The sequence below is a fragment of the Anolis carolinensis genome, chromosome 1 (assembly GCF_035594765.1).
Source record: "Anolis carolinensis isolate JA03-04 chromosome 1, rAnoCar3.1.pri, whole genome shotgun sequence".
NCBI classification, from domain to species: domain Eukaryota; kingdom Metazoa; phylum Chordata; class Lepidosauria; order Squamata; family Dactyloidae; genus Anolis; species Anolis carolinensis.
This window is the reverse complement of record NC_085841.1, coordinates 262,112,432-262,137,995: the sequence shown is the minus strand read 5'-3', so window position 1 is coordinate 262,137,995 and position 25,564 is coordinate 262,112,432. Positions and strand designations below refer to the sequence as shown.

The window sequence follows — 25,564 nt, the reverse complement described above, 5'->3', positions numbered from 1 at the left end:
CTTGCTTTTAGAATTTGCCTATGCAACTGGTGGGAATAGAAGGTTGCCCTTCTATCAGGGCTCTCCTGCACCAGCACAAGCAGCCGCTCTCAGAGGAAGACAGATGGGCCTGTTGGATGGCTGCCTGTTCCACTGCTTAAAGCTACTGGGCAATTCTATAATCCAGAAACCGAATGAGATAAATTGGATTGAGGAAAAAGAACCAACTAACAGTAAGATATTAACTTGGGTAGAATGAATGTAGTTTGACCCCACTTTAACTGCCATGGTTCAATGCTATGGAATCTTGGGAGCTGCAGTTTGGTGAGGTCACAGCATTCTTGGGCTAATTTGAGAACACAGAAATGCTGGGCCACTCTAACAACTACCATGTCAGACTACACAGAGAAACCACTGAAATCCAGAAGCATGTGGACAATTTCAACAGAAAGGAGGAAACCATGAAAATGATAAAAATCTGGCAACCAGTATTTTTAAAAAACTCTAAAATCAGGACAGTAAATAAACTCTAAACAAAAACAAACTCTAAAAACAACTCTAAAATAGGGGAATTCCAGACAGGAAACAATCAGGGCCAGCTAACACCTCCCAGCAAAAAATCCCCTAGGCAGGAATCAGCCAGGCTTTGAAGCTGCAAGGCTATTCAGTGCTAATCAAGGTGGCCAATTGCACAAACTTGCATCTCCCATACATCTGGAATAATCCCAGTTTTGTCTTGGAACTGCTATGTTGTGTGTTTATTTTAAGAGGTTTTAAATATTGTTCTGTTATGTATTTAATTCTGTAATTTGTACTGTTTTTACTTGTATGCTTATTCTCAGGGCTTCACCGCCATGTAAGCCGCCCTGAGTCCCTTTGGGGAGATGGAGGCGGGCTATAAGAAATAAATTATTATATTATTATTCACACCTGCCTCAAACAAACAAGAGTTCTTTCCCCACCTTGGACTTTGCAGATATATAAACCCCACTTGCCTAGTTTCCAACAGACCTCACAACCTCTGAGGATGCCTGACATAGATGTGGGCGAAACGTCAGGAGAGAATACTTCTGGTACAGGGCCAGATAGCCCGGAAAACTCGCAGCAAACCAATTGACTGAAAGATATTAAGTTGGGTAGCATTCATAGTGCAGAATGAATGTAGTTTGACCCTCACTTTAACTGCCATGGTTTAATGCTATGGAATTTCAGGAGTTGTAGTTTGGTAAGTTCCCAGCAGTCTTGGGCAGCGAAGGCAAAACTACAGTTCCCATGATTCCATCATGTTGAGCCGTGGCAGTTTAAGTGGTTTCAGATTGCATTAATGCTACCGTGCAGACGCACCCCGTGTCCTCCTTTCCTGCGTTTATAAGAACGGGATGAATTTTCTGGAAAGAGATGCGTCACCGCAAAGGTGGCAATTTCTGGGAAAAGCCTCTGGCGGGCATTGAGGCCCCATCCCGTGGGTAGACCGGCCTTTTCGCTTTCTGCGGCTCTCATAAGGGGGAGGTGTTATGCAAATTTAGCTCCGGCTCCTCCAATCAGGCGAGGGCGAGTGGGCGGGGCTAAGTGGGAGAGGTATATATTGCACTTCGGGCAGGGCTCCTTTTGGTAGAACGGCGGCTTGGTTTCCTTTTTCTGAGGCCTGGAGATCCGGTAAGAACGGAGCCTTTTCCTCACAGTTCGTGAGTATGGTTCATTAGGTTACGGATAGGAGGGGATCGGGTTTGCGTGTGCTTGAGATCCTAAGGGGCTAAATCTATTTGTCGGGATGCATCTGCACAGTAGAATGAACACAGTTTGACTCCACTTCTAACTTCTAGAATTCTGGGAGTAGTAGTTAGGCTGGACTGAGCACAATACAGTGACAGTGAAGGCTGAAGCCCTGGTGAAACTACGGCTCCCGGGATTCCATAGCACTGAGCCACAGCATTTAAAGCGGTATGAAACTGCGTTAATTCTGTGGTGTAGATCAGTGGTTCTCAACCTGGGGTCCCCAGATGTTTTTGGCCTACAAACTCCAGAGATCCCAGTCAGTTTACCAGCTGTTAGGATTTCTGGGAGTTGAAGGCCAAAAACACTGGTGTAGATGCACCCTTGGCACGGATCGGATGGTACATTGTGTGTGTGTCTGTGGAGCTGGGGAAATGGTCCTCCCTCCTTTAAAGGGGAACTGCCCACTTTCCTTCTCACTTTCTGCTTTGCTTTGCTGCGTGGCTGTTGAGATTGCAAACTAAGGAATGAAGTTTGTCCTTGAATGAGCCCAGCCTTTCTCCCCAAGGGTGCATCTAGACCAGGCATGGGCAAACTCGGGCCCTCCAGGTGTTTTGGACTTCAACTCCCACCATTCCTGGCCTCAGGCACCTTCCTTTTCCCCTTCAGCCACTTAAGCAAGTGTGAATGTTGCAGTTGGCTTCCTTGATTAGCATTGAATAGCCCTGCAGCTTCAAAGCCTGGCTGCTTCCTGCCTGGGGGCATCCTTTGTTGGGAGGTGTTAGCTGGCCCTGATTGTTTCCTGTTTGGAATTCCCCTGTTTTTTAGTGTTGTTCTTTATTTACTGTCCTGATTGCAACATTCTCTACTTCTGAGGATGCCTGCCATAGATGTGGGCAAAACGTCAGGAAGAGGAAACTGGGCGATTGGGAAATGCGGACCTGTGCTTTAAGAGCTCTAATGTGATATCGTCAGTTCTCTGTCTTTAAAAAGCCTTACAAGATTTAAGGAGCTCCAGGCAACTTGAAGGCACACAAGATGCAGAGCCCTGAAAAGTAACAGTTTGACGTTTGTTGTCATCCATGCTAGGATGGAGAAATGACTTTAGTTGACTGTTTTTGCATCTTCACACAGTTGCTCCCACAATCTCTTGTTTCATATAACAGGTTTGATTACCTGCAGGGTATTAAATTCCTACAGTGGTAGACTCTTTATGTAGTTCAATGTCCTTAGTGTTATTCAACTGCTGACCGTTCTATGCTGTTTTGTTCAATTTGTTGTGAATTCTGCAATCCTTTTCAGTCCAGAAAGTTTGTGCAAGGCCTCTTTTTTATTTTTTTACACCCCAGTGTTAGATTTCTCCTGTGTTCTATCATGGGTATCAAACTCACTAAATTTCCTCTTTATTGTCATGGCATCTCGATCAGAGTTCACAAGAGTCTCCCAATAGGTGCCCCCCTCCCCTAATGCCAGCCCTGGGATAAACAACAGCTCACACCACCCTGTGAAGTTGCATCTTCCATTTTCCTTAGCAAAACTGTAGCTTTTATTGGCTGAGGTAAGTTTGTAAGCTGCTTCCCCCAGTATTTTTTATGTAGAACAAATTACATGAAAGTGGGAAATTTTAAAAAAAAAATACTTTAAAGCTGATTGAAGAGTGTTGAGTTTTGAATCCCTGAAGTTTATAGATTTTTTTAAAAAGGTTAAATACTGTTCTGACTTTTGGCATTTGCTGTCAATTGACTTTTAAAACTGAAGGCATCCCTATGAATGAGAGGCCTCCAAAAGCCCCTGTTATTAACTGCCCTGCTCAGGTCTTCCAAACTCAGAGTTGTGGTCTTCCTCTTTTCCTGCTGCCTTTCTATGTACTGAGCATTTTCATTTTTATTATGTCTTACCACGATGTTGCCAAAGCCATTTTTGGTCCTTTTGGCTTCTATTGAGAATTCAGCATTGATTTTCTTTAGGGTCCATTTGTTTATCTGTGGCTTTGACCCAGTGGCACAGCAGGTTAAACTGCTGAGCTGCTGAACTTGCTGACCAAAAGTTCAGCAATTCAAATCCAAGTGAGGAGTGGGGTGAGCTCCCTCTGTTAGCCCCAGCTTCTAGCAACCTAGCCATTCAAAAATATGCAGATGTGAGTAGATTAATAGGTACCGCTCCGGCAGGAAGGTAACTGCACTCAATGCAGTCAGGCCGGCCCCATGACCTTGGAGGTGTCTACAGACAATGGCTGCTCAGAAATGGAGATGAGCACCAACCTCCCGAGTCTGACACAACTAGACAATGTCAAGGGGAAACCTTTACCACACTGTAGAATTAATGCAGTTTGACACTATTATCCACACTCAGAATGCATCTGCACTGTGACACACTTTATCTGCCATGGCTCAATGCTATGGAATCATGGGAATTGTAGTTTGGCAAGGCACCAATACTCTTAAGCAAAACAAGGCTAAAGACCTTGTAAAACTACAACACCTTTGATTCTATAGCACTGAGCCATGGCAGATAAAATGGTGTCAAACTGCATGAATTGTATAGTGTAAATACACCCTCAAATATACTATTGTCAGCATCAGGGGTTGGTATTGTTGGGCACGGTTCCTCCTCCTCCTTGCTGTTGATGCCTCCCAGGGTGTGTCTGTTATTATTGTAGACATTGTGTTAGGAAGCTTCTTAGCAGTCTCCTATTCAAAACTATGTGATACTACCATAAGTCACAGGCGGCAGTCAAAGCAGCGATCAACAGGATTTTTAATCCTTTGAGATTCAGACTGCAAAGCAATTTCTCCATACTTGAAGGAGTGGTAGCATTTCAGCTATGAGTAAGATGTTCAATTACCAAATCAGGGTGCTTAATATCTCAAGGTGTGCCGCCTTCTCCAGAGCCCATGGAGAACCACATCTTTCCACCACTCTCTGAATTTTGCTGCCGCCACCATTGTCTTACTGGTTTGATTGGGGAAAAGTTGATGGTGGTCAGAACAGTTGGAGGCAGTGCATAGGAATTACTGGGGGCCACATGTAGAGTGAAAGCTGTGTGCTCTCTACCGTTGCATGCAATAGACTTCACAGAAAAGAGGAAACAATGGGAAACTGCTTAGTTCCTGTATCCTGCCTTTAAGCTAGGTATCTCCCATGCATAGTTGCATGCAAGTAATGGTTGCGAACCCAGGAAGAAAGCGGGCAAAAACAAAGTTACATTACATACACACTCTTCTCCTTGACAAGGTGTGGGAAGGTACACATAAATGGGATGTACATTCGAAGGCTAATTGCCATGCATGGGGTCTGAAACAGCTTGGGCAAACTGTTGCTTAAAGATTCCGTGAGATCTTTCTGGTCTGTATTGTGGGAGTATGCAGTCTTTGGTGTATAACAATAAATGTTTTATGTAAATAATACTCTCGAAAAGCACTGGCAAAACATGGTCTGTGCAGTTAAATCAGTGACTTTGGGGAAATGGACAGCCCCATAGGCAGTGGTGTCGTGAAGCCATGCCTGGTGGGTCTAAGCTAAGAGTTTGCTAACCTTTTGGTTAGCAAACTCTATGATATCATTTGTGACATCCACTCCAATATCTTAGTTCATTTCTTTAGTTACCATATATTCCCTATAGTAAGGGAAATGGATTTTCCCATAAACTAGAAGCTATCCTTGTAATCCAAAATATCCGAGGTCTTCAGCTGTCAATGTTCCTCAGTTTTACAAATGACAAACTGCTGATGAAGCTGAAGACACATAGGTATTGTTTTAGGTCAACAGAGCTACCAATATATTTGGACAATCTGTGAAGGGATTTTCCTATAGAGACTATCCTAGTGATGAGCTGTCCTTGAAATTTTAGTACTATATCTGTTCTATAAATACAACTTGGTGTAAATATAGTAAAGGTTTTCCCCTGACATGTTCAACTCTGGGGGTTGCTGCTCATCTCGATTTCTAAGCCAAAGAGCTGGCGTTGTCCATAGACGCATCCAAGGTATGTGGCCGGCATGACTGCATGGAGCACTGCTATCTTTCTGCTGCAGTGGTAGCTGTTGATCTATTCACATTTGTATGTTTTTGAACTGCTATGTTGGCAGAAGCTGGGTCTAACAGCGAGAGCTCACCCCACTCCCTGGATTTGAACTGCCAGCCTTTTGGTCAGCAAGTTCAGAAGCTCAGCGGTTTAACTGTAAATATAAATGAGAGGAAAACCAGATTGGAAGCCTGAAGTTTCATCTTCAGAACAACTTTAGGATGATGCTGGGATATGTTGGCACTCAAATGAGGTGTTAAATAAAAAGATATTTTAGTAATATTTGATTAATCTGAATCATATCACAAAATGGTTTTTAGATACTATTTCCACAATCCACAGATAGTATGCTAGGAGTTCCACTTCAATGCCAGGCAGCCAGGAAAGGCAGGATTTAGAGGTGGGGACTTTATGTGAAATGTGACTCATGTATAAAAATGTTAATTAGTTATGTCCCTTTCTTCCCCCTAGCATATTCAGGATATTGGGGAAGGAAGGACTAAGCTGGAAACACACTGTTCTGTTTTTTAGACTTGGAACCTTGTTAGCTGCTGAAGACTGTCTAGTAGAGCCATTTAGGAGTATATCTCCTGAAGCTAAAAGGGTGAGAATTCTTTTGTCCAATGATTCCCAAACCGTTCTTCTCCTGTTGTTTTGGACTTCTCAGGCATCTATCCAGTTTAACCAACAGGTGGAAATACTGGGAGCTGAAGTCTGACACATCTGATAGAACAAAGTTTGAGAAACATTGTTTCAATCTTAAAATACTGTTTTCTTAAAAGTATTTCTATTCCCATATTTAAAAATCTCAAAATGGGATACAATCTGTAACGTCTAAAGAATAAAAAATCAAATGAATTACGTAATTACATTAAAATCGTGAAAACACTTTAAAACAGCTTAACAATTCAAGCAAACAAAACACATACTAGCAGACTGGAGACCAAGCCATAGTGTTTGCTAGGTGCCAAATGCCCAGGTGAGCAGGCGCATATTAATTTGGCACAGAAATACAGGCAATGGCAGAACAAGTTGGGCTCCAAAATAGAATGCTACAGCTGAGAAAACCTTCCTGGTCGGCCTTCAGGAAAAAAAATCAAATTAATTTTTAGAAGTGCATTTGCTTTACAGGTTTTTTTTTTTCAAGACTGAAAAGGTCACATTCAGTATGTTTAATTGTGTGTGCTATGATGAATTATAGTGCATTGGTTTTTGGCCATTTATAAAAAATGTCTCCTGACTGAAGTACCCAACATGCAATAAATGTGTGGAGGAGTTGTCCTGTGCGTGTAGGCATTTGACTTCATTCAAAGATGAAATTGATAGAAGGAATAGTGTATGGATAATCCTTTCTGCTGTTTCTATTCAGAATCATTTCTCACACAGGAAACAGGTCTAGCAGCTCCTCATCTTCCCTCCTTTTCCTCCTCTGCTTCTTTAACAGAGTGAGATGACCAGACAAATACCTGGAAGGGATAGGATAAAATATCATACCCCTCCAGTTCCTGGTTTGCATTTTAAAAAAGCAGTAGTTGTGGTACACTAAAATCTATGTTGTCTGTAGCTTGATTTTAACTAGAACTGAACGTTGGTCAGTGTTGAACAGCATTTCCCCATTCTACAAAATGACCTGCATTGGCTGGAGATGCTAGGTGTTATAGCCTAATACATCTTAAAGCAACAGATTGGTGCAAAGACAGAACCGTGTTCATGCTGACATGCCTTCATAAGCCATGACATGCATCCTGAGAATGAATCACGTCCTTTTCTGTGTCCTAGGAAACTTTACTATGAAGCAAGACTGTGTGTAAAGCCAGTTGGTTACTAGGTTGGGCTCTGTTGCTTTCTCTGCCAGCACATTTGCCATGACTCAGCCTTTAGAAAAGCTCCACTGTGGTTCACTTACAGAAAAATTATAAGCATAAGAAAAAGAGTAATGTGTATAGTTCTGAAGAGAAAAATAATGATGCTTTCTCCAGAACTGAACACCTAGCGCCTACAGGTTTTTTTGTAACGATGGTAGCCTGCTGTTACTCATGTAGAAATAAGGTTTGACCATTGCTATCACATTATAGTGGCATCTCTTGAAAAGACTGTAAACAACATCAAACCCATTAGTGCAATAACTATCATTGGGATCAAATGACACTCAAATGTGAAGATTCATTTCACAAGGGAAAGATTTGGGGGGGGGGGTATGTGAGGGCCTTTTTGTTTGGGTTTTTTTTTTGCAATGCTACTCCCCAAACTTGCCAACCAACATCTTGTTATTTTGAGACTTTAAAAGAGATAAGGAGTTTAAATTCTTTCTTTTGGTTCTATTTCAACACTATTTGGCCCTGAGAGGTAGGGTGAATAATGCAAGTATGCAAGGCTAATAGCATCTTGTGGAAAGAGATGATGCAAAACCTAGAAACCTCTCTCCTATCACTACTGATCTGTATAAAGTCCAAGACTCCTGTACCTGTTTGGAAGCTTTAAACAAACCTTTGTGAGATTTAGTTACATGTGTCCCACATTACTTGTGCTTTGGCTTCTGACTGAATAGATGGATAATGGTTTTGTCTTAAGTACAAGGCTTGTGTTTGTGTGTTTATACATGCCTTCAAGTCATCTGAAGATTTATGATGACCCCATGAATTTTATAGGATTTTCTTAGGCAAGGAATACTCAGAGGTAGTTTTACCAGTTCCTTCCTTTGAAATAACAGCATCTTGAATTTGTTGGTGGTCTAGCATATAAGTACTAACCAGAACTAATTTTGTTTAACTTCCAATGCTTTTTAGTGTGTGCACAGATATAGGTATTATATAGGAGCAGTTAACAAGCAGGATTGAAAAATACAGCATAAGCAAAATATTTCATGTCTCTGTGTGTCTCTTTCTGTGGGTACACACACACTTTATTCTTGTAAATGTTATCTTGCATGTTCAGTTTAACAAATTCTGGACTCAGGATTGAGATCCACAGTTGCAGATTAAGGCTATCACTATAGTAAGAGCCCCCAGTGGCACAATGGGTTAAACCCTTGTGCCGGCTGAAAGGTTGGTGGTTCAAAACCAGGAAGCGGGGTGAGCTCCCATCTGTCAGCTCCAACTTCCCATGTGGAGACATGAGAGAAACCTCCCACAGGATGGTAAAACATTTGGGCATCCCCTGAGCCACTTCCTTGCAAACCGCCAATTCTTTCACACCAGAAGTGACTTGCAGTTACTCAAGTTCCTCCTGACACAAAAAAACCCCCATAGAATGTTAGAAAAATTAAATGTATCTAAAGGGTATCTACTCTGCTTTACAATTAATGTATGCTGTGTTGATCATAATAATACAATCCACTTTTCTCCTGTCAGTGGTCTCATCTCAGGGGGACCACTGAGTTGCATTCAAGTAGTGGATGAGGCTGAAATCCATGGTGGGCAAGAAGGAAACAATACCAGTGGACTATAACTACTTTAGGTGATTTTTGAAATTAGTTCAAAATGCTTAAAGTTGTCTACCCTGAAACAGCTTAGAGCTAAAGTGTTGCCCTTGAGAGGTTTCCCTCTAGCAAGGGAGGTGAGATTTCATGCTGTAGAAGTATTGCAGCAAAACCTGTTTGGTGGCGACTCCATGGGATTAAATTGCATGTGGCCAGCTTTACACAGGAGGAACTTAGGCAACCCATCAAGTAATTGTTGGGAAACTTTGCCTCACAGCGAAAAGAACTAATAAATGCTGTGGGCAAAACCCACAACTGAATGGGAACAGATGCCTGTTTTACTTGCTCAAAAGAAGTAACCCTTCCCCTCTTTCTCTCAATCTTCTTTTTCCAGCTGTCATCTTAAAAAATGGATCTTGACATCCAGTCTACCGAGCTCAATGCTGCCAAATGGAAAGAACTTGTTTCATCCCTGCACCAGTACAAAACTATCAGGTAAGTAACATTCTAATAGACTACATCTGCATTGGGTTTATTGTAAAGGTATATAGTCCAATACTTGCAAGAGACCCAGTTGGATATAGCTTCAGCTAGCTTGAAAAATGGGGCAGGGAAGAGGTGGTTGGGAAGAGACACCAACCTTGCATGAAACAAATAGAAATGCTTCTTGTGGGGAAAACATTGCAGTCAAGCATTAGTGTCTTCTAGTAAGATTTTTTAAAAGGGTGTAATAATGGTGCTGTTTCTTTTCAGAGAATTGTGATATCCCTCAAATATTCTTTGTAGAGATCTGTTTGGTCACTCACTGTAATTTCTGGCTGAGCAACAGCTACAGGTTCTGTCAATATAGGAATGGCATTCCTTTTTGGAACTGAAACTTCCTTCCCTATTGGCAGAATCTCCTTTGTCAAGTGAAGACTGCAAGGTGACATTTCTGTCTGCAATAATAGAGCTCTGTCCTGTCTTTTGAGTGCTAGTGCCAGTCTTACATTTCTTGTATGCAACAACTTACATGTATGTATAAGCTTTGTACACAGATGCGAAGTGTTGTTAAGGTAGAATATAAATTAACTAATTTGTTTGATCACTCTTTCCAGAGCTATCTTTATTGCTCATTGTCTTGCATAAGAGAGGCCAGAGAATTACCACATTACAGTGTGTGGCGCACTGATATTATATATTTTTTTAATCTCTTAGGTTTTACTCAGGTGATTTAAATATTCTAGGATTTTTCTAATATATCTTGGGAAAGGAGGATATTACTGATTTACTTCACTGGATTATTAGAGTTTACATGTCGCTCCTCTTCTCATTTTCAGACTTGATGACTGCAGTTTGTCTACCAAACATTTCAAAGATATTTCCACTGTTCTGACTAAAAATCAAGTCCTGACTGAACTGAAACTGAACAACAATGAAGTGGGAGACTCTGGTATGGATGTGCTGTGCAAAGGATTATTGCATCCAAGTTGTAAGCTTCAGAAACTATGGTAAATCCCCTGTTGGTTTGTAGTAGTTTAAGTTGCATTAGATGGCATTTGCTACAGATGGAAAAGTCTGCAGACATCTTATCTTTAATTTCATGTCCTGAAGTCAGCCGAGCAAGTGGCACAGGATTTCTTTTAGATTTAGTATCCATTTTCAGTCTTTCACTTTAGTAGTACACGTCTGGTCCCCATTTTTCATATTCTTGTCATGCAGTTTCCACAGCATGGGTTTTCTTGAACCAGTTGTGGAGCTTATTTCCAAACCTATTTGAACAGGCTTTATAGAAATCGAAACAATGTGCCAAGGATATGCATTCTTTTGCTACCAAAGGCAGTATTCCAAGCCCTGTACCAAAATGATTTGGTACATTTTGATAGTTTTGATCTGTACATAATATTCTATGCCTAGCTAACAATGTGCTGCTACCTACAACTCATTTTCATTTTCTCTCTCTCTCTTTTTTTTTTTTTTGGTTGGTACCTTTTGGAAACAAACTCCACATTGGACAAGGTGATATCTGCCAGTTGCTAATAGTACAGTGTTCCCTCACTACTTCGTGGTTCGCTTTTCGTGGACTCGCTATTTTATGTTTTTTTAATACACGCTAAAATAATATAAATAATAAAAAATATGATTTACAGTGGCAGTGGTCTCAGTCGGGTGTGGGCGGTGGGGCGGAGAAGGAGCCCAAATGGCAACGGGAGGAGAAGGAGGCAGCGCCATATTTCCCTGCCAATTTCTTCCCTCCCTCCTCTCTCCCTCCCTCTCTCTTTCTACTTCCTTCCCAAGGAGAAGCCTAGCGTCCCTACTTCTCAGATTTTTACTGGTCGTAACCCCCGTGATAAGTGAGGGAACACTGTATAACTTATGCAGGCTGACAAGTACGCTGACAAGACAGTCCCAGGTGTTTCTCCTTCCTAGCATTACCCTGAAAGAATAACATTTTTCTTACTCCTTACAACCTCCTTTATTCACCTTCACAAGAAGGGTAGATCACAGAATGTGGGTTTATTTGTGTATGCTAGAGGTGAAAAATAGGGGTTCAGCATTCGCCACCCTCACACACGTGTAGGGGTTATCTTGGTTTTTTGGTTTTGTTCACCAGCCTGCAATCCAAAATCACAGACATAAATAGGGGAACTGTTCAATTTTGGGAAGAATTGCTTCATTGTGAACTGTTGTTCCAGGCTGCAGAATTGCAACTTGACCGAAGCCTGCTGTGAGCATCTCCGCTCTGTGCTTAGTAGCAAAACATCCTTGACTGAGCTGCACTTGGGTGACAACACTTTGGGTGAATCAGGAGCAAAAGTCTTGTGCCAGGGACTTCTGGATCCCAACTGCAAACTGGAGAGTCTGCAGTAAGTGACTGTTGAATTTGTGTACAAATATTTGCTAATACCTTTGGGTTGGAAACATGTTTACTTTGAGAATTATCTTTTCTATTTAGTCAGATAGACTAGACAGACTGGGTTAATAATGAGCAAAAACATATACAGTAGAGTCTCACTTATCCAAGCCTTGCTTATCCAAGTTTCTGGATTATCCAAGCCATTTTTGTAGTCAATGTTTTCAATATATCGTGATATTTTGGTGCTAAATTCGTAAATACAGTAATTACTACATAACATTACTGCATTTTGATCTACTTTTTCTGTCAAATTTGTTGTATAACATGATGTTTTGGTGCTTAATTTGTAAAATCATAACCTAATTTGATGTTTAATAGGCTTTTCCTTAATCCCTCCTTATTATCCAAGATATTCGCATCTGCCGGCCCGTTTAGCTTGGATAAGTGAGACTCTACTGTATTACAAAAAACAAAACAAAACTCCACAACCTGCCTTGCAAGAAATTTTTACTGGAGTGAAGACCAGACGCACCAGATGTACATAGGATTTATGAGTGGGTTAAATGCAGACGTACACATGGTTGAAAAGCTTAAATATCCAATCTACTGTGGTCTTCCATAAACTAGTACATTCTAGATGGGTTGGATTATAATTCCCAACCAGCAATGGGAATTATCGTGGTTGCCCAACTGGAGGATACAATGTTAAAGAAGGATGGCCTAGAGTTTTTTAGTGTGAGGAAAAATGAAGCAAGTTCCTCAGCTTGTAAGATAGAGAGAGTCATTCTTCTCTTCTCCCATAGGCTAGATTACTGTGAACTCTCGGCAGCAAATGTGGAGGCACTCAGCTCAGCCTTGCGCACCAAGCCATCCCTGAAAGAGCTCAGCTTATGCAACAACAGCTTTGGAGATGCTGCAGTGAAGCTGCTTTGCCAAGGCGTACAAGATTCCAAGTGCAATCTGCAGACATTACGGTAAATTGCAACTTCTTCCTGCTTTTGATATCATCCCTTCTGAGTCTGCATCATATGACATATTTGCCTTGCTGGTTATTGAGATGACTTCATGTAGGAAAGACTTGGGGTTCTCTATAAAATCCTCACTGTCTTGGCCAGGATTGGATTGCTGTGGTTTCGGATATTGACACAATCATGGGGATGATGGTAGTGACTATATCCTTTATTATGTGGGCTGCCACTGCAGCTGCTGTATTAACTGAAGAGTCCTGAACACACACATTTTAAAATTTATTTTGGTTCTATGCCACTTTTTCAGAGTGGAACCCAAGGCAGCTTCAATTGAAAAACCTTTACAATAACATTTAAACAATTCAAATCATCACATAAATTATTATAAAATCATTTTTAAAACAGGCAAAAGTTTTAAAAGATAAATAAAACATTCAAATAATCATGTACACATTGAAAGCCAGCTTCCACAAAAAGGATATTTACCAAAGCTCCACCAGAGTTTTATGTGTCTTTATGGGGAGAGACGGCTTCATTCTTTGTCTGAACAGTACAACTCTTACAAATATGGATAGCAAGTTTGCAAGATTCCTGGTTTCACAATATATCACTGCAGTCTTGAAGAGAACATTTCTCAATTCTATATTCAGAAAACTTAGTATGGGGTTGTGTCTAGGCTTAGCATTGAATGTTTATTGGAATCTGTCCTGAGTCCCCTTGGGGAGATAGGGCGGAATACAAATAAAATTTTATTATTATTTATTATTATTATTATTATTAGCCCAACATCACCTATGTGCTAGCTTGTGTGTAGTGTGGAATGCTGCATTTGTTTTTGCTTGTGCTGAGTTGCTGAAAATGTCATTGTAATCTTGCTTCTCCTATATTCATCATTTGTATATTTGCCATACTTTTTTCTGCTTTGGTGGCTGCCCTCCCTTTAAAAAATATGTAAAGTATAAATGTTTTGCCTTCCTTCTGTGCTATCCATTGGACGCAACAAATAAAAATGCGTCAGCCTATCAGGAGTTCAACAGAGCAAACCCTTCTTGTACTAGCTGTTTGCTTTCCTTCCAGGTTGAGGAGGGGCAAAAATGCTTCTCTTCAGCCAAGCGCAGAATTGCAGCTCTGGATGCTAGAGAAGAACCACTTCTCCTTCTACTTAGCGGATTGTTAGGAGAGGGAAAGAAAAATAAGAAGGCAGGATTACAAAAGATTGGATGGAACAGGTAGAAATCATCTGTATTCAGTCAGCATCCCAGCAGTCCATGCCTTTATGCTGGATGATACTGCTGTGCTATTTCAAAATAAAAACTTTTAATCTGTGTGTGGGTAGGAGAGTGACTTATTAAAAGCCCACATGGATGCGCTTATTCTTGGGCTTTGCTCACTTACTGACACAAATTCACAAAGATCCGAACCTCAGTACATCTTTTGGAGTTAGCCCTTTACTGCTCATCTAGCAAAAGAAGAGTTGGGTGAAGCAAGGGCCACTTGGGATTCCTGGAGAATAAGAGAATGGAAATAAATTGACTGTCCAACGTATGATCTCCATAACCTGGTGTTTGCAGGTTGCAGTTAGAACAACATGTTTATATATCAGTTTTGAAACGCTGATCTTTTGTCTGATACTTGAAATATTTCCCCCAGTGATGTTTACCTTCTCCATTGGCTTACTGATCCCAGGCAGGAGAACATAGTTTCTGCTATGATGCAACATCTCTCTGGGGAGAGGAATTCTGCTTATTTTCAGAATGGATGAGAGTTGACCCCAGTTGCTATGAGAAGATTGGTGATGATGGAGTAAGAATGATTACTACTTGCAACCTCTGTCAATCTGGCCCTTTTCGGAAAAAAAAAAGTCAGAGTAACCCATATATTTCATTGAATTCAAGCTTGAGTGCCATTGTTATTAACTTTATTTATACCGCATCTTATTCCCTGTGGGGACTCAAGGCAGCTAACAATATCACACTTTAGTCAAATTTAAAAAGTGCAATACAAAAGTTAAAAAAACAATTAAATAGTACCGTGTGGTAAAAACAGATTAAAAAATAATAAATACACTTCAAATAGCCTTTAAACTTTATTGTATACATAAAACTTGGTGAGATTTCCTATAGGAACAATGTGGAGGCTTATTTCAAGAATGATCAAAGAGGAGATAGTGTTCTTCTAAAACTTACATACCTCATGGCAAAAAAGTACATTTTCTGATGCACTGTCATTGGAGAAAGCTTTTATAATGCTAAATTAAGTAAAACCCCATTGGCTAATAAAAATTACCATCCCGGAGAAGTCAAATCAACATGTGTGTCTGAGTGACGGCCACAAAGACAGAGCCGCTGGTATGAATATGGAAACAAGGCCTCTCCGTTGTTGTTTGGCTGCCTGGCAAATCAATGCTTAGCATTGTCCTTGGCTTCTGTTTTGCTGCAGGTTGGAAAACTGCGATTTCACTGCTGAGAGTTGTGGGGATCTCGGTACTATTCTCAGCACAAAGCCATCTTTGACAGAGCTCTGCATAGGCGAGAACAAGATTGGTGACCGCGGTGTAGCACTCCTGTGTCAGGGTGCACTGAACCCAAACTGCCATGTTCAGAAGCTGTGGTAAGTGTATTCTCTGCACTGGCATGCCAAGTGCAAGCTGTTGTGGAGCAGAGGCAACTGAGGCCAATGTTCCTCATAGAGAAGCTAAGGAATCCTGGGAAGTGGGTTACTATGCTCTAGGGCAGAAGGTCCCTAAATGTTTTAAGTCGAGGGCTGGTTCGCTATCCCTCAGACTGTTGAGGGGCTTTTTAAAAAACATTAACAAATTCCTGTGCACACTTCGCATATCTTATTTGTAGTTCAAAAAAACATGAACCAACAATAGAATATTTAAAGTGAGGAATAACTTTAACAATCATAAACTTACCAGTATTTCAGTGGGAAGTGTGGGCCTGCTTTTGGTTGAGGAGATAGTCAAATTAATTAGGATTGTTATGTGCCTTCAAGTCGTTTCAGATTTAGGTCGACCCTAAAGTTTAGGGTGGTGGGAAGATAAATTACTTTGGAGGGTTGCATCCAGCCTGTGGATCTTAGTTTGGAGACCCCTGCTCTAGGGAATAGTCACACCACCAAAGCCAGGTCTTGCAGACAAAGGGCATAGTCTATTTAATTGAGTGTCCCAAGTATGCATTGGAAGTCAGATTCTTATTCCTGCCTTCAGTTTTAGTTTGGGGGTGAGGGAGCTTGAGTTCACATAAAGCAGTACCAGTATTACTAGTATTATTATTGTTGTTATTACTACTCTCACAAGCCTATTCTTCCTGGCAAATACATTCTTTTGTGTCAAGAATAATTGAGAGGTTTGGGAATCTATGATCAATTTCCACCAGTCATGCTGAACAATCTAGGGATTTTTTAGAGGGAATTATAAATATCTAGCTCCTTCAGTGCAAATGTATGTTCAGCTTCCAGTGGAAAGTGATCATAGAGTTGTGGTGGAAATCCTAAACATTTCCAGAGAGATGTTCTCTGAAGTAAAAAAAATAACAATGTATTTATAGTTTTTCACTTTCATGGGGGTTCTGTGCCTCTAACCCAGAGAATGTGGAGAGCTGAGTGTATTTCATTTCTTCTACAAATTATATTTTTACAGATGCTTTTCTTTTACTTCTCCATTACATGTTGATGCAATTAATACTTTCAGGAATTGTTCAATAGTTTGTCCTCCATATCTAGGGATTCTAAATTTATGGCTGCAATAAACCATCTCAATTTCCACATAAAAACAATTTTTGATTTTTCAATTTTTCCATTTTATATGTGTATATTGTATATAATGGGCCAAGCATCTACAGATTTCAGTGTTCATGCGGGGTTTTAGAAAGAAACCCAGTCATACCAATGGCCCACTGTATATGCAATTTTCACTATGAATTCTTAATGTCACTTTTAAAAAGCTAATTCTTAGGCTTATGTTAATGTGGGCCAAAAATGCAAAATCTTGTCTATAAATAGCCACCAATCCTTCTAGCTCAGATACATGGTAAACAGGTTTGGCTCACAATCTGTGTTCATTTGACAAACTCGAGGTTTCATCCCTGGCTCATATGTATATTTGCTTTGAAATCTCCAGTATTTGTACTTAATGCAAATGAAGGTGATATATCTTCGATGGAAATTCTGATTTATGATGACTTAATGCTACAAACTCTGTGTGAAATATAGAAGCCCAAAATAGTGCATGCTACATGTGGGCAGTGTACGAAGTCCATAAACTTTTTCAGATCTCTTCTTAATTGTTATTTGTGTTTCTCCGTAACAACTATTAATGCAGGTTATGGGAATGTGGTATCACCGCTCATGGCTGCAAGGACCTCTCCAACCTTTTGGGCAATAAAGAGACTATCAAGGAGATAAGCTTGATTGGAAATGATGTGAAGGATCAAGGAATGGACTTTTTGTCTCAAGGACTGAAGAATCCAAAGTGTAAACTCCAGTCAATTTGGTACATACTCAAGAGCTTCTTTCACTACTGTTTTCTTTGTTACTGAATTCAACGAATAGTGCTATTAAACAGGATTGTTCTATAATAGATAGGCATAGATAACTCGAGCCCAGTCCAGCTTCTTAGGTGATTCACATTTAGCCAAACGATAATTGGTCCATACCCACTTACATATATACACGCACAGGATCTAGCAGAGAAAAAAAAATAAGCTGTTGTATTTACTTACAGTGGCTTTATTTCAAGTACTTTTCCATATTCAAATACATGGTGTAATTGGGGAGAGAGAAAAGAGAAAAATGACTGCAGAAAGAGAGTGGGTGTTGTGAAACAAACAGACAGGAATCCTAGAACAATGCAACTAGCAATCTGTGAGCAAAGAGATGCAAAGGTCACTAACTCTAGTATGAGTTGCCCAAAGTGGTTTCAACTTTACCATGAATATTAACAAAAGCGCATCAAGGTCCTTTTTTCTGAACCACCACAACTTCTGCTAAGGCAAAGGAAGGGTGGGCAACTTTTGGTCTGCTTGCCATTTTAGGCTACAGTTTCTCCACACCAGCCATGTTAGTGGGGCTTGTTGTGGGTAGAAATGAACATCTGGAGGGGCATACTTCTCTACCGAGAAGCTAAGATCTAGTCTACATAAGCATGAGTCATTAATGGCTCTGTCACAATTCTTGTGTGGGAAGATGCTTTGTGTTCTTGATCCTGGGGAAGTGGAGCATCATTGTTCAAGGTTGGTTATCTCACTTTCCTGTTGTAAAGTTGCGGCTTGTCATCCTGATTTTATTACAGGCTTCATAGAGGGAAAACCATGCCTCAACACAAGGCAAATACTTTTCTAATTGCAAAATGTCAAACTTGTCAGAGATAACATTTTTATTTGTCTCCTGTAGGTTGAGAGAATGTGGTCTGACTGGAACCTGTTGTAAGAGCCTCAGCCAGGCTCTCAGCACAAACGGTACTTTGAAGGAGCTACACATCGGAGGCAATCAGCTTGATGATGCCGGAGTGGTTCAGATCTGCGAGGGAGTCCTGAGTCCCACCTGCAACCTCCAGTCCCTCTCGTAAGTGGCCTTCTATCTATGTTACCTTTCAAACAGACAAAGGGCTCTGTGTAAGCCTTTGAAGCAAGGACTGCTATTTGCATGGAAGGATCCCTTTTTAAGCTGCTGTGTTTGGGATTCAGGTGCCTTTGCATTAAAGCTTGCTGTCAAATCTTCTCCATGGGCACATTTCTTGCATTGTATGCTATGTGAAGGAGCCCTCAGTGGCGCAGTGGGTTAAACCCTTGTGCCGGCAGGACTGCTGACTGAAAGGTTTGAATCCTGGGAGTGGGGTGAGCTCCTGTCTGTAGGCTTCAGATTTTCATGCGGGGACATAAGAGAACCCTCTCACAGGATGGTAAAACATCCGGGCGTCTCCTGGGCAATGTCCTTGCAGACAGCCAATTATCTCACACCAGAAGCAACTTGCAGTTTCTCAAGTCCCTCCTGACACAAAAAGAATCCTATGTGACAAGAGGTCTGGGAATGAAGTGCCCTATAAATTTAATATTGGGATTATATTACAAATCTAAAGATGGATGTGCACACACCTCTCACCCTGCCCCAAAAACAGGCTTATCTTGTTTCTTTTTTCTTTCTCTTGGCATTAGCTATGGTTTGGTTCTTGCTGGGGGCTCTAAAGTGAGTGCTTCTAAATACACATTTGCCTTACTTGGTTCAGAATATGCAGATGTATTTGAAGCAACTAAGTTATTTGCCTTGAACTAGATAAGGAAAATGTGCAATTTGAGTGATTTTGTGATGGCTGTGGCAGAATGTAATTCTGGTTTGCTTTCAAAACAAGGATTTGAGTAGACTGGGCAATTTGTGGTCATCCAGATGTTAGATTGCAACCTCCAGCAGTCCTAGTCAGCATGGACTGTGCTGAGGAATGTATGAGGTTACCACCTGCAGAACAATTCACGTTCTTGCCAAGATATTACGCTCGTATTCTAACTCTGGGCCCAGTATTTTAGTTTATTTTTTTCTCCTTACAGCTAAGGCATTCGGATAAGGATTTCCAACCTGTGTTACAACATTTCTGTAATAGCACAGTACAGTAGAGTCTCACTTATCCAACACTTGCTTATCCAACGTTCTGGATTATCCAACGCATTTTTGTAGTCAATGTTTTCAATACATCATGATATTTTGGTGCTAAATTCATAAATACAGTAATTCCTACATAGCATAACTGCATATTGAACTACTTTTTCTGTCAAATTTGTTGTATAACATGATGTTTTGGTGCTTAATTTGTAAAATCATAACTTAATTTGATGTTTAATAGGCTTTTCCTTAATGCCTCCTTATTATCCAACATATTCGCTTATCCAACATTCTGCCAGCCCGTTTATGTTAGATAAGTGAGACTCTACTGTACTTATTATGAAAATAGATATTTGTTACATATTTGCAAAATTATAATGGAAATAACATTATCCAATTAGTAATTGAAAATTACGTGATTTGTATTTACATGTATTTTTCTTTTGTCCTCAAAAAAGGACTTTCAAAGGAAATGTATGGAAAAGTTAAATTAGGATCATAGGATTGAAAGACACTACAAATGCAATCCAACCCTCTGCATTTTGTTGATGTCTGTCTTCCAGCCAACCTCTGCTCATGGCAACCCTCTCCTAGGGTTTTCTTGGCATGACTTTTTAAAAGGTTTGCTATTGTCCTCCTCAAAGGCTGAGAGAGTATAATTTGCCTAAAATCACCCAATATGTTTCATGGATGAGCAGAGATTAAAACTTTGGCCTTCCAGAGTCCTAATCCAACACTCAGACCACTCCTTTATGTTATCTTATAACATAGATATAGATATATAACATGGATATAGCTCATTCTCATCTGTTCTTAGGGTGGGGCAGTCAAAGCTTACGGCAGCTTGCTGTGACAAGCTTGCCGAAGTGATAGCTGGAAAGCCATCTCTACAGGAACTGGACGTGAGCTACAGCCACATTGGAGATGAAGGAGCAATGAAGCTTTGTGAAGCAGTGAAGAATCCCAACTGCCACCTGAAGTATCTAATGTAAGTGGGCCCTTCATGAGATGCTAACAATTGGAGGAATTGCCAGGGTGGGTTGAATAAAGGAACAACTTTCATAGATGGGACACAGATTGTTAAGAGTGTATAGTTGTGTTCCTGTCTAGATACTGCACAGCATTCTCAAGTCTTTTGGCTCTGGCCTCTAGAAAGGCCTCCATTGGATTTGAAGTGTTTCTGTCATTTACTCCTGGATATCAGCATAGTCTGTCCTACTGTTAGGAACAGTGAGTTTCTCAAGCAACAGGTACATGGGGGCAGAAAGCGGTGACAGCAGGATAAATCTATATGTGCAGAATTTGCACACATAGATTTGAGTATTTTGGAGATGGTGCCTCCCCCACCCCCCAGTCAGCAGTGTTGAGTTAATGCTCAGCTACCAGTCCGATCAACAGCTATATGTTGAATTGGGGAATGCCCTCTTACCTTCCACCCAGGTAAGAAAATATCTCAAATTAATCCTGTAGATCAGAGGTGTCAAACTTGTGGCCTTCCAGATGTTTCAGCCTCCAACTCACAGAAGCCCTAGCCAGCTTGTTCAAAGGCTAGGAATTCTGGGAGTTGAAGTCCAAAACACCTGGAGAGCCACAGGTTGTACATGCCTGTTGCAGATGATTGTTCTAAGCATTTCAGTGAAGTTCCTGACTCATTAATTTCTGCACAGTCTCTCTTGGGGTAACCATCCTTTTGCTGTCTTGGAATTAACAGTATTTTCTATCCATATATTGGAAACAAATGGATGTTTAGCAGATCTTTAGCAACACAGGTCTGATTTGGCCATCTACAAACAGACTTGTTTGAATTATTTTACATAGCGGTGTCAGCTGACTATTACAAAACCTATAATGACACCACATTATGACTGTGCAAATGGGAAGAGATTGTACAGGTGATTTTTGCAATACAGTGAGTAACAGTCCTTAAAAGCTTATGTCAAATGAAATAGATTAGTTTTTGAGATACTAGAAGACTGTTGTGGTAGTGCATACTAACAAATTAGACCAAGAGCTTTCTTTACTATTAAGATGTTTTCCATCTTGTCTTGTATCTCTGTGTCCTTCCTTTGTTACCTTAAGTCCTTGTAAAAACCTTGCTGAGACTAAGCTTGTTACCCCATCACCATATCCACCACTCTCACCTCTTAATATTGAGTGATGCTAACTTTCACTAAATTCTCTTTCAGCCTGTATGACACCTTCTGGACTACTCCAGTAGATAAAGAACTAAAGGCGTTGGACGAGTTGAAGCCTGGATTTAAATTGGTTACATGAGTAGCACAACTTCTCCGTGACCACTTTTACTGCCTTTTCTTCTGTAGGGACGTCTTTTTGTAAACCAAATGTACAGCCCATAGGATGATGGTTTTCTAATTATGCCAAATTCAGGGACCTTGCAAATGTAGTCTGCCTAGGAATCACATTCAAAACTAGGGAGGTACTTGTTCTTCACTTGTGAGGAGCTCAGTATAAAAAAGTACTGGAATATTTCCTGGGTACAGACTACACAAAATAAATAGTAAATCTTGCTGGTGGGTTGCCTTGCCTTTTGGGAAATAACAAGTGCAGCACCAAGTGTAATAAATCCCTTGAACTACAGTAACGCTGGAGTGGTTACATGCAGATAACATGACATTCTTCCTGAAGGAAGAACTATATTGGTAATATATATTGGGGGTGATACATCCTTTGATTTCCATAGTACTGACACAACTTGTGTCCTCAACTTAAATATCAATGATTTTAAGTTCTCTGCTAAAAATGTAGCAAGTCAACTTTCTGTATCTTGATCAGCAAAATCTAGCTAAGTAGAAAACTGAATAAAGTTTGCTTGCAAAGAGATTGCACTTGTGCTCTTGCTTTTTGTTTATTACCAAAGATTACTAAAAACTTTCATGAAAGTACCTTTGGACAGCCTAAAGTCAGATCTTCAGCATCATGAATGGCTTAGATTCCCTCCTTCTCGCAGCAGTACCCTTAAAAAAAATATATGGGCAATATGACATGGCAATGCCAATAAACACATTTTTACTGACTACACTATTTTTTCCTAACTATGCTGTTACACTGGTATAGCATTCCAGCAAAATGCCGACACTTTGGGGTGCTTTCCAGTTCTCATTATTATTCCAACAAGACTTGTAGTTAATCAATTAACCACTAGCTGCCAGTGTGGCTTCTTAAAGCCAAATCACATGTTCACAATACCAATAATGTTGCTCTGTGCCTGTTTACCTCTTTTCCAATCACTGTTTATAAGCTTGTTTTATCTCTGCTAGGTGGTCTTTCACAATGCCCCCGCAGTATTGTTTTCATCCTAATTTATAAAAATTGAAGTGTGTGCATGTACATGTGATGATTCAATACATTTTTGCATCCAGTGGGGTGTAGTGGTTTGATCGTTGGACTAGGACACTGGGAGATCAGTGTTCAAACCCCCATTTGGCTATGAAAACCACTGGGTGACCTTGGACAAGACACATTCTCAGTCACAGAGGAAGACAAAAGGCAAGTTCCTGAGAGCAAATCTTGCCAAGTAAGACCTGTGATAGTCTTGCCTTAGGGTCTTTACAAGTCAGAAATGATTTAAGGCACACGTCAACATGATACATGTTTGTTTGTTTTTTAAATAGATGAATAAATTGCATTCCTCCAAATAGTGCTATATTGCATATTCCAACAATCATGGCCATTATAGTAAGTGATAAGGAATGTTGGAAGTTGCAGTTCAACAATACTAAAGGACCACATATTGTCCATCTTTGATCCAGTCCTTAACGGTGGCTTCAGGATACTATTGTATTATTGTATTATTATGTTTGTTTTCTCTAGTATAGGACTCAGCATGGCTTAATACATGAAAGGGATTTTCAGTTTGAGCATCCATCTCCTAAGCCTTAGGATAGACATTTCAATCTCTAATATGTAGGTAAGGAGAAAATTTTCTATTAAAGCAGGGAATGGTGTAATGGTAGGGATCAAAGTGTCTACAGATATTAATATATGCAATATCTGTAGAAGAGACTTGACATGTGTGCTAGTAAGTAAAATAATAAAAATATTTTATTAAAATAAATTATTTATTTATTTATTGGGAGTATTTTGACAGTTTGCCTGCATGGCAGGGATTAAACTAACCCACGTAGTCCTGAATTCTTTCAAACTGTAAGCCTCCTTACAGTTTATCATTTAATAATCAGAATCTGGCTGAAACTGCAAATAAGGGGTTGTATTCAATGTTAATGATCTTTCAGCCAAGTAAAATTGGCAGTCATTTGAATGTGTTCAGAAACAGAACCAAGTAAACTTAGAAAACCAATGGTGTTGTGGTAAATCTTGAAATGCAGGCCTGTCCTCATATTCATACCATTAAGAGAAGTTCAAATTTGAAGGCTTCCATGCTGATCAATTTTCTGTTTATGGTCACAGAGCAGTGCGTGTCCTTGTATTTGGGAATCAGCTGACAGAATAGTGAAAACAAATGGTGAGAGAAAAATAACTGCCCTTGCCTATTACTCAAAAAATACTTCATCGTTGACGTAATGTGTCTGGTTCTGCTAGAATACTGCAGCCAAAGTGGCTTCTTCGTTAACTTCTAGATTTAAATTAAGGTGTTGGTAGTACTATGCATAGCATGGATGATCAAAAAGACAAATGGACCTTATATCAAATCACTGAACTTGCACAGAAGCTAAAATGACTGAACTGGAGTTATTTGTGGTTTTGGACATGCCGCAAGATAACATGGTTCAGTGGGAAAGACTAATGCTTGGGAAAGTGGGAGTAGGAAAAAGAAGGACATATTACTGGTGGATAGACTAATGCAAGTTCAGGGCCATGGATTCCTTGACCAAGATCCCATCTACATTGTTCTTTAATGCAGTTTCAAACTGCATTATATGGTCATTGTAGACTCAGATAACACAGTTTAACTGCATTGCGCAGTAACATGAATTGACACTGACTATATAATGCAGCTTCAAACTTCATTATATGCAGTGTAGATGTAGGCTTTAGTCAAGGAATCCATGGTCCTGAACTTGTAAGACCTTGGCAGACAATCTTGAATGTCTCTCATTCTTAGGGTCGCTTAAGTTGTAGGCAAGAAGAAATAACTATAACAGCAACAACAAAATACCATTGAAATCAAAATGCTTGAGCCAGTGTACTATTATTTAGGATGTCATATGATGTAAAGCACATGATGTCTTGAGATATGTGGGAGATGCCTGCTCTGTCTGGAGTAATGTATGTGAGAATAGAGAACCCTTTTCCATCATTCATACAGAGCAACTTTCCAAGGCAGCAACGAGGGCCAGATTCAGCAAACCGTTTCTGATAGAATCAAAGAGTTGGAAGAGACCTCATGGGACATCCAGTCCAACCCCCTGCCAGGAAGCAGGAAAAACGCATTCAAATCACCCCTGACAGATGGCCATCCAGCATCTGCTTAAAACCTTGCTTTGTGTCATCTTTGTTAAATGTGTTCTTACATTGGAACATTTATTTTTATGATTTTAGAGAGCATGACTACTCAGTGTGTTGATTTTAACAATTTTGGGTGAAGCAATTATTAATTATAATAGTAATAACCCTAATAGTAATAAGACCTATTTCTGTTTTCTGATATGAAATAGAAGTGTTATCAATCTCAAAATAATTGGAGGGAGGATAAACACTGATCCAAGACAGGTGTTTAAATATTTTAGGCTGCTGTAGACTCAGCAAAGGGACAGCATGCACTGCCTCTTTTAATAAGTTTTGGCATCGAGGACAAGGGAAAGTTGTGGCCAAACACAATCTGAGTTTGTTGTGCTTTGAAAGGAAGCTTTCCCATCCTTTCTCCTGACATTCTTGGCAAGGGTCCCTGTATACTCAACATATGCTCTGCAAGATGACAAGTTTGAGGTAAATGACTTTGTGTTCATTGGTGCAGAATGACCTGGTGCATAGGTTGCTCCTGATTCACGCCCTTGTAGTTGCAAGGGATAATGACAGAGTAACCACATGAGGTCCCATACAGTGCTGTGATA

General features: G+C 40.2%; 1 protein-coding gene across 3 annotated transcripts; it reads left to right on the top strand.

Moving 5' to 3' along the window:
• Window positions 1–1,481: 1,481 nt before the first annotated feature.
• On the top strand, window positions 1,482–22,373 carry rnh1 (ribonuclease/angiogenin inhibitor 1). 3 transcript variants are annotated; one of them, XM_008108636.2, is made up of 11 exons: window positions 1,611–1,635; window positions 6,188–6,320; window positions 9,529–9,629; window positions 10,454–10,624; window positions 11,810–11,980; window positions 12,774–12,944; window positions 15,378–15,548; window positions 17,263–17,433; window positions 18,333–18,503; window positions 20,350–20,520; window positions 21,719–22,373. In XM_008108636.2, the coding sequence occupies exons 3-11, from the start codon at window positions 9,544–9,546 to the stop codon at window positions 21,804–21,806; spliced, it is 1,371 nt and encodes a 456-aa protein (XP_008106843.1). In that variant the 5' UTR covers window positions 1,611–1,635; window positions 6,188–6,320; window positions 9,529–9,543; the 3' UTR covers window positions 21,807–22,373. The 3 variants fall into 3 exon arrangements, with proteins under 3 accessions (XP_003214831.1, XP_008106834.1, XP_008106843.1); XM_003214783.4 differs by lacking the exon at window positions 6,188–6,320 and having other exon boundaries at window positions 1,482–1,635; XM_008108627.3 differs by lacking the exon at window positions 6,188–6,320 and having other exon boundaries at window positions 1,526–1,664.
• The last annotated feature ends 3,191 nt before the right edge of the window (window positions 22,374–25,564 follow it).